The 10,174-nt window shown below is 36.3% G+C and overlaps 1 protein-coding gene across 1 annotated transcript; it reads left to right on the top strand.

Moving 5' to 3' along the window:
* Window positions 1–4,988: 4,988 nt before the first annotated feature.
* Window positions 4,989–9,596, top strand: tnnc1a (troponin C type 1a (slow); the record flags this gene model as incomplete). Its single annotated transcript, XM_079478748.1, has 6 exons — window positions 4,989–5,012; window positions 8,365–8,395; window positions 8,677–8,823; window positions 9,120–9,234; window positions 9,321–9,457; window positions 9,565–9,596. The coding sequence occupies 6 exons, from the start codon at window positions 4,989–4,991 to the stop codon at window positions 9,594–9,596; spliced, it is 486 nt and encodes a 161-aa protein (XP_079334874.1).
* Between the last annotated feature and the right edge of the window lie 578 nt (window positions 9,597–10,174).

Genomic DNA, 10,174 nt, shown 5'->3' with positions numbered 1-10,174 from the left:
CTGTTTTTTTGACATTTGAGATGTGATTTCAAAATGACAGGTTGCTGTCTAATATAACGCCTAGATCTTTTACTGTATTTGTTGGAGTAACAGTACATCCTTCAACTTGCAGTTTATAATCAGAAATATTTGGTTTGCGTGTATTTGGTCCGATAAGTAATATTTCTGTTTTATTAGAATTTAAAAGAAGGAAATTACAGGTCATCCAATGTTGTATATCTTCAATGCAGTCTGCCAATTTGGATAGCCTGGAGGAATTATCTGGTCTTGATGAGATATATAGCTGAGTATCATCCGCATAGCAATGGAAGCTAATTCCATGTTTTTTAATAATGTTTCCGAGGGGAAGCATGTATATGGAGAACAGCATGGGTCCCAGAACCGATCCCTGAGGTAAGATACATCACTCGATCCCTTGACTGCGATTGATTGAATAAGGAATAATGTGAATGATTGCTGCATATATGTGTCATGGGAAAGGCTGAATAAAATGATGTGAATGATGACATGACGTCATTCGGTTTTAGTTTTCATACTCTCTCAAAACCGTGTAATGGTTTATGTTATTTTAATTGGCAGATTTCAACATAGCAAATAATGGGGAAAAAAGCCAGCCCGCAAAGAAGGCAAGATGTGTGTCCGTCTTCTCACACATATGTTGCCTTCTTTTTTCCTTTCATTTCAGGACAAAATGTGAGAGGAAATTGCAGTGTTTATCTGTGCCCTGCTACTATACGGAGGAGAGAGTTTCTATGGCAACCTCTCCAAAATGACGTGCTCTGAATGGCATTTCATGAGATGTGCAGCTGATTATAGTCAAGAGAGGAGGGATGCTGCTTCTGTTAGCCATCGCTGTAAAGGGAAATGTACAGTGCTCCAATAAAAGCGCTTTCACGTCTTTTGACTATAGTAGTGCTGCGTATCTTCTACACACCAGAAGAAATGTGTTGTTACTTTAAGGAGAAGAAGAACTATTCGAATTTACTGCCCCCTGCTGTGCGCACAGACTGTCAATAGCATTTCTGTTTGCAGCATGCTTTCTTCTCTGTGTGGTATTTATGCTGACATTATCCGAAACACCATCTGTATCTCAAAATAAAATCATTTAATCTTGTTTAATTGAAATATATGTCATTGTAAATCTGTGAAATAAATGGTCAACATCGAAATCTGGACTGTTCTGTCTATACTGCGACGTTTCTGCCATGTTAATTTAATGAAGGTCAAAAATATAACTGGAGAAAGCTATTCATGAGCCGTTCTATTCACTTGTGTGATTTACATTTTTGTCATGTAAGGTAAGTGTGTGTTTTGCAAGTCAGAGGTGGGAATATCTTAAGAGATCATTTCAAAGACCATTTTTAGTTTTTCTCAATTTACTATTTATAGGTATTTGTGTTTAGGTAAAATTATCATTTTTGTTTTAGTCTGTGAACTACTAACAATATTTCAGACCTCAAATACTGCAAACCAAACAAGTTTATATTCACTTTTACATAATACAATATTTGTGTTTTTTTCATGTGATAACCTTGATTTTATGTGTCTTGTCATGCTTTCAGTATTTCACATCGCTGTTGGATATCTTGATGTAATTTTGTTGATGTCACTCCTGAGGTTTGATTTTGTTGAAATTCAATACACAATGGACTGGAATGGCCAAATGCTGATTAAATGAAAATTTGGAATGATATCTTATGAGTAAAAAAAACATAAAACTGGAGATATTTGTGTTTAACCTCGTCAGACCTCACATGAAAATTTTGAAAAAAATGACCTTACCCTAATCTTCATATATAGATCCGGCATCCGCCATGTTTTATTGTCATTTGCTCTTTGACCTTTGAGCTATTTACATAGGCACCCCTGTGCCTATGGGGTCAGTACAAACAAAATGTATTCGCAATAAATGTATTCATCTGTCTTGCATAAAAAAGAAACACAAATCTCAGCGGAAGTTGTATGGAGTATTTAATTAAAGTTCCAAGAGGTCCGGTCTTTATATTTTCTTCCAAACGGAGGTCCAGACAATAATATTTTGATATATGTATGTATAGGCTCTGTGGCTCTGTGGGCCCTCTTAATAGAAGTCTGATCATTAATATTTGTAAATAAATAAAAAACTACTGACAACATGCAAACAGCAAATGTAATGTAACAATTAAAATGCTATTGAGCAATTGAAAACAGAGTTAATAAAAGGAAACGCTTTGGTGCTAAATAAAGATATTAGAGGATATAGCGGGAAAAGATCAAGTGCATAATGTTGATGAGAGCGCGTGTGATGTGATAATCCGTTGTGAAGACCCGCGCCTCAATTTAAACAACCAAAATAGTCAAAAGTTTTAAATGGTTTCAATCGTCTCGTGGTCCGGATGGAATGAAGCAAAGGTTCGGATACGGACCACCTGTTGACGATGACTCCAATAGACCATCCAGGTATTTCTTGTCTATTGTTTTGTGCCTATTGAAGTTTGGGAAATTCTACTCATGACTCATCTTCGCCTCCTATATAGTATGGAAGTAGGCAATTTCAGACGCACAGTGACTACGTGTTTACATAACAGAGAACAAGCATTTCCATTACTCACAGTAGATTCCACATCACTACAAGTTCCTGCAATAAAACTTGAATGATCATGTGACTGACCATCCAAGATTAGAGACGAGAGACACACAGGGTGGCGTTGCTTCCTGTGAAAGCATAGTAGCCGTTAGCATCTTCACTGGGCTACCAGCACTGCTGTTTCTCTCCTCTGTGAGTTTTAATAGGTGTCTGTGGTTATTCTGCCTGGTTTGCTCATGTGAAGGGGAATTAAGCCTGGTGAAGCTGTCAAGTGCAGAGAGGCTCAGCAGTGAATATTTACACACATTTCCCCAATTCTATACCGTTTGTGATACAGGTCCCTTAAGGGATTGTTTGACTCCATTAATTAGGTCAGCTGGAACGAGAAACACTTCCCATAACACCAACTGTACTGAAAGAGGAATCCCAAGATTACTGTAGTCAGCAGAATCTAGTTCGTATGGTTCATTATGAACACACGGTGGACCAAGATACAACCACAAGTATACACTAGGTCTTCCAGTGAGGGCAGTGGCGGTTCTTCATTGAATTGCACCCCGGGCGAGAACATCTTTGAGCGCCCCCCCCTCAAAAAAACTAAATTATGTCATATTTTTCTTGACCTAAACTACAGTGGTACAAATTGAATTTGTCATTAAAATGTAATTGTACCACTGTAGTTGAGGTCAAGAAAAGTATACATGACATTGTCATAAAACAATTTGACAGAGTATTAACAATTAATGATATTTTACTGACATTCAATTTGTACCACTGGAAAAAAAGTGGTCAGAAAAAGATTCATGACAGTTATAATGGCCTCATGACAGCCAATGTCAAAACCAATATGACAGTTAACCCAGCTGTAGTGGCCTTAATTCATTTATCTTCTTATTGGTTATTTGTAATCACGTGTTTTGTTGTGTTCACTTCCGTTTCCTTTATATCCGGTGTGTTATATTGTTTGTCGTGGTTGGTAGGGGGTGAGCGATGGGATGGCCAACTTTCTGTTGACCGTACAAGTAAAATGTTTGTTCTGTCAAATAAAACAACTGTACAGAAGTGTCCCCGTTTCTCAGTCTCTAAGGCAATATGGTTAGATGCCGAAACACCAGCTAAGTAGTGTCTTACATTCAATTATTAATCTGCTATGTCATGTTTTAATGACAATTATGACAGGTTAAGATGTATTGGTTGATGTAAAGTTGTCAACAAAGACCTCAAACAAACAATATTTGCATTAAAAATGTCATAATTGAGCGAATGACACTTAATGACAGTTGTCATAAACGTGCATAAAACCTTCATATTCATGACATGTGTGATGTAGCAAATAAATATAGCAAAGGTTATGTTCGTCTTAGAAACTAGCTACAGATTGAAAAACTCTGTTTGCTCATTACGGGACCTTACGTTAACCCAACTGATGGAAATAAATAATAATAACTGAACTTGTAACAGTTTTGTTGCAAAGCACAATATTATGGTGAAATTAGATCTTGTGTTTGTTGACTTAAAACAAAATTTGTTGTATAAGTGTTGTCGGTTCTACCTGCCCTGCGCGGGTGTAAATGTGCTCTTCTCATGGTCAACTATTTCTGTGCTCGATAAACTCTCCCAAGTTGTTTTCGAGCATGAAACCCATTTCTTAGTCCCGTATTGGTCAATTCTCCCAGAAAAGTACGGCCAAGCATCAACCCGCGAAAGCGAGAGAAGGTGCATGTGCACACATCAACCAGCTGGAGCAAGAAGAAGAAAGCACTGCGTTCGCAAAGTTCAGCTACGTTTGTCTGTTCACTGCATTTCGGTGAGGAATGTTACATTAACGATGGATACAACAAACTGATAGACCGGATATGTGTGTGTTTTGTTGGCAATGGGTACACTTGAGGGGGATGTGAGTGTATGCAGTTTACCACTATGCCTTTCGCTTGTCTTTAATGCTGTGGCTATACCACTGATGCAGTTGCTATATTTAGTTTACTGCTTAATGCCGAGACTTGACACAGAGACTAGGCTCTTTTCTCATATGACACTGTTTGCGTTAATATACGCAGTATTAAAGACCAGAGTAAAACATTGTGGCCAACTGCCGGCATACACTCACGTAATGCACGCACTGCTTTATTTTGTCAAGACCTAAAACACAAATGTCCTATATAATATAAATAACCCAAACCAGTCTTATTCCATTTATTTATTCATTATTTGTTTAAAAAATTCTCTGCAAATCACTCTTGCCTTTTCTTTCAAGACTGAAGCCCATCATGAGCATATAGTTGTTTTATCAAAGTTGGGTGATGGGACGTCCCACACTTAAAGGGGAAGAGGGAACAGGCTGTTCTGCACTCCAGCTATAAAACTCAATCAGGCCTGTATCCTTTTCTCCACTATCATTTGAACTTCTCACCAGTGACGCATAATGAATGATATCTACAAAGCAGCCGTGAGTATGAATTTAAGTTACTTTTTTACTTGGATCTGCTTTGGATTGTTTCAAAAAGTATTAGCACTTTTAATTAAGGTTACATATCATAAGATTCTAGAATGTAATAATTAAACCATTAATGGGAAGTAATGTAACTGTGATAACTTGTGAGATACACAGTAATTGATTATCAGTTCCATTATAAGTTGTGGTCAAACATTATACATTTTAGAAGAAGAAGAAGAAAGACCTTTATTGCAAATGTGCTTGGACACACAAGGAATTTGTCTTAGTGACAGAAGCTTCCAGTGCACATACAGGTTAAACAAAATAAACAAGGCACAGGTAACAAAAAATATTCTGATTCTATAACGGATGCAGTATTTAGAGTCTTTGTACTTTATAAACTTTCCATTTATAGATCCAACATAGCTAACGCAGTCAGTTAAGTTATTATTGTACACAATATCAAGTCAAAAGTCACCAAAAAAATAATACAAAATAAACGATGCATGCCAAATAGGGATGTGATTAAATGCCAATGAAATTAATGTAAATACGGGGAGATTAATCATGATGTTTTCTATTCTGTACTTATACTTTTTCCTCAAACTGTACTGTAAAGTAATGTTCATACTAAATGTGTATTTGTTGGCCTGCAAGGCTTTAAAAAGAGTGTATCTGATTTTAAATCAAATTGACACCCAGATAATTCAGAATAAAGGACAATGAAAAATAAGGTTGCGTCACTCAAGATAGCCGAATGCCCAAATATAGATTTTTATTTGGAAAGTCTGGAAATACCTTGACTCTTGAGTGTTATCAAAGCTGATAGAGGCCACTCGACCGGTTTATTCATGGCTACACATGGAGCTCCTCTTGCCTCCTGTGGCTAATTTTGGCACGTTTTGCTCAGCCGGTAAAACAGGAGCTTCAGATAAAACACTCAGGCTGAAATTCTTGTGCTCAATGTGTGTCTTAGAGTAAGGGTCACGGGTTATGAACTCTCGATATACACGAGACTGATGTTAGTCTGGGAAGAACATCTTCAGGGGGAAGATACAGTTGGACGGTGTGCAATCTGAGATGGAAAACAGACGATATATTTCTGATAAACAGTTGTCTCATGGGTTTGCTTTCTGGTTTATCCATCTATTGTTGAGATATCATCTGCAGTTAGCAATCTACATGTCTTTTTTTTGCTTAGATAGACTTATGAGATGTTCTGTATATGAAATGTTAAGTCCACATTAAACTCAGGTGTAACATTGTCTTTGTCCTTGTGTTAGCATAAAAAATGTGATTAATTATTTAATGAACTAAGCTAAATCTGGAGTGCAGTTTTGTATTTGGTGCTGTTGACACAAAACCCTGTTACTATCTTGCTGTTCCTTCTGATTAAGTTTTATATTGTATTAGAACCAAGAATTCAATAAATAAATACAAAAAGACAACGTATTGTATGTCTTGGTGGCCTTTGGAGAATTAGACCAAGGTCTGATGAAAAGACGGGGTGGTTCATATGGTTGAAATACAATAAGATGTGTTTTTGGTTGCCGTTATCTGTGCATGTTACTATGTCAAACTTAATTTAGTCAAGTTTAATGTTGCAAACATTTCCCAGATTCCCCCAATTTATAGCAAGAGCTTGTTACATTGGATTACTATATTTGTATGTATATATGTATCTATGTATAACTCTACGACCCGCCGGCGGGTCACAAATATATTTCTTTAATGTTTACTGTTTACTTTAATGTTTCTTTAATGTGTATTTCTGTAACTCTAACTTTCACATGTGGCATCATTTGAAAGCTTAGAGTCTCTAGTTTCTGGAGAAGTGCACCATTTATCATTTATCCTACACAAAATAACTTACATAGGCTGAAATTCATCAGATCCCCATGTCACAGCCCCTTTATTATCATGTATGTTTATCATCATGAACATTTTTTATGTATTGATATTTTACCACAGATCAAATGCAAGTCGAACGGATTATGATGTATGAAATTGATGTTTGTAAACAAACAACACATCCATCGAATATCTAAGCTAACAACCGCATTCCACCATTACACTTAGCCACATTATTTTGAATAGGTTGTTATCTACATAATAATTCCATTCCTACCTCTTTTCGTGGTTTTAAAGGTTAAATATCCATTTCCCCTGTGTTTCCCATCAACGTGCTGTGTCAGCAACGTGATTAAAAAAAAGCTTGGATAGTTGGATAATTCAGAAAAATATCTGAACCTCTGTCTATCCAGATAAGTCAAGTCAAGTCAAGTCAAGTCAGCTTTATTTATATAGCGCTTTTTACAATTTTCATTGTTACAAAGCAGCTGTACAAGAAAAAATGACTATAAGTAAAACATAAAAGGTTATGGAATTCAAAACACAGGTCAAATATCAGACACACAATAAATTACTATATGCAGAGTTAATTAAATAAGACTATCAAATTCTAGCAGCCCCCCCGGCCAGGCAAAACAGTGCAAAACAGTATGCAAACGGTGGCGAGGAACCCAAAACTCCATTGGAGGAGAAAAAAAACCTCGGAGGGAAACCAGGCCTAACCAGGGGATTCCAGTTCCCCTCTGGCAAAAACTGCAGCCTCTGCACAAGCTCAACAGTGCTTGCACAACAAGGCGAAAATAAAAAAAAAATTAGATTTAAAATTATCATTAATAATCTAATAGTGGCTGAAGTAAGATCCATATTAAATGGAAGCTCAGACTGTGATCCCACATTTGTCCGAATAGACGAATCAGAGGCTGAGATATGGCAATGCACAACAGGGGAGGTGGACCAAAACACCACGAGCCACTCATGGAACTCAACACCAAGTTTTGCTTGTTACATGCACTTTCAGCTGTGTTACATGCAATTTTGAGAGGTTTATTGTGAAATTACACAAAAATATGACATTTTAAAATTGGATATGCAGAAATTTCCAAAAAAGGACACTTGACTTGTAGAATTATAGTTGAATACCAAGTGATAGAGAAACAAATCCTTATTCCTCTGTTTGTTGAGACCTGTTGGAAGGTTCCTGGGCCCCTCAGGCTCAAAGTAATACACTTTCAAACACAGACTTTAGAAAAAGTATTTTTCACAGGACTGAAAACACATACAATAATGTTTATAACTTTCAGCAGTGTTTTATGAAATTTGAAGGGGTTTCATGGAATATGAAACCCAACATTTTGCATTCACACCACTGTATGTGGATATGGTGTGCATTTAATATTGGGTATGCCAGATTCAGGCAGAAACCCTCCAAAAAGAGTTTGACAGGTTCAGTTTACTGTGTCCATGTTGGTTACAGTATTCCAAAACTAAACAAAATGCTTAATGTTTTTAACAGGCAGAGCAGCTTACAGATGAGCAGAAAAATGGTATGTTAGACATTCCTACATTATGTGTGTCTTAGATGGGACAAATAAATGTTCTTTTATTCTTTTTTTTATCATGGACATGTACGTTTCTAGTGCACTGAACTATTACAGTCCCTTTGTTGCAGCTGTTATAGTAAGGAACTACTAAGGAAAGCATTGTATTTTACATGCTGTTGCCAACTTCTAATGTGGCTCATCCAATCACAATTGATTCAGACATATGTTTGTTTATAGTGTACAAAGGATACATACAACTGAAAAATTATTTATTTGTATCGCAGAGTTCCGGGCAGCCTTTGACATCTTTATCCAAGATGCTGAGGATGGCTGTATCAGCACCAAGGAGCTGGGGAAGGTGATGAGGATGTTGGGACAGAATCCTACACCAGAGGAACTCCAAGAAATGATTGACGAGGTGGATGAAGATGGTAAAACTAAGAACTATCAAGATGTTTTTTATATTATCAAGTGAAATCAAATGCAAACCGTTTTCTGAGTTAATTTATAGAAAAGAAAACATACGTTTCTTTAAGCAAGGGTGAGGCCACATCAGATGGATATGAAAATAGGATGCTGTTGTCTCAAATATATATATTGTGGCCTCGAGATAATATACTGCAATCTCGTTTAATGGATATTCCAAAAATATAATCCACGGCATGTTTTGTCACTGTGATGTTTAAATGAGCTTGGGCAACTGTTTACAGGTATGTTATTTGTGCAGGGAGTGGTACAGTGGATTTTGAGGAGTTCTTGGTCATGATGGTAAGATGCATGAAAGATGACAGCAAAGGAAAATCAGAAGAAGAACTGGCAGAACTCTTTCGCATGTTTGATAAGTATGTACAACAACATACAATGCACGGTGAAAAGTCATTGAATTGGGTTATGAGATTTTAGATGGTTTGTTTGTATCATAAATCAGGAATGAAGATGGTTACATTGATCTTGAGGAACTGAAGATGATGCTGGAAGGGACAGGTGAAGTCATCACTGAAGACGACATTGAGGAACTTATGAGAGACGGAGACAAAAACAACGATGGAAAAATAGATTATGATGGTAAGGGAGAATTTTATAATTATTTTCTTTTGATAGCTTATGCCTAAAAATGTGTGACAACTGACAAAAATATTGTCAATTTAAAATCTAAATTGAATCTGTTTCAGAGTTCCTGGACTTCATGAAAGGGGTGGAATAAACAACAAAATAAAGTTTTTCTGTTGTTTGTTGATTTTCTGTATAAGAGAAGAGTCAATTGTATATTTGCCGCAAATATATGAGTTAAGGGTCTATCGTAACATGCCTAGTATTTATAAAACAATACTTGATTTACTTCAAGATGTTGAACTTAAAAATATATGAAAACATTACACCCCAGGTACATTTAAAGAGATTTGATATGGTGCCGTAATCTTACAATATCACATCACACAGAGATCTGGTTTAGAATCACAGCTTTAAGCCTGAAGTTTTGTGTGACTTGATATTTATATGATTAAAGTGTGACCGAAAACCTTTCTCCCTTTTCCTTTCAAATGACTTTTCAGTGGTTTAATATAGTCATCAGCGGTTCTTAGTCCGTTCTTTCTGGTCCATCTTTCGAACCAATCTGTCTTTAGCAATTCCTTTATGAGTATATACAACACTTTTTATATATTCCATTCCAACAGAAGTTAAATAACAATAATAATAAATTAATTTATGAATTTAATATGTTTGTAAATTAGTAGATTAGTGGGGCACAACAGACTCTTATTTCAATTCCCAAACAGCCTT

The sequence above is a fragment of the Barbatula barbatula genome, assembly GCF_947034865.1.
Source record: "Barbatula barbatula genome assembly, chromosome: 17".
NCBI lineage: Eukaryota > Metazoa > Chordata > Actinopteri > Cypriniformes > Nemacheilidae > Barbatula > Barbatula barbatula.
Note: the sequence above shows the minus strand (reverse complement) of the source record. Positions and strands in the feature narration are given on the sequence as shown.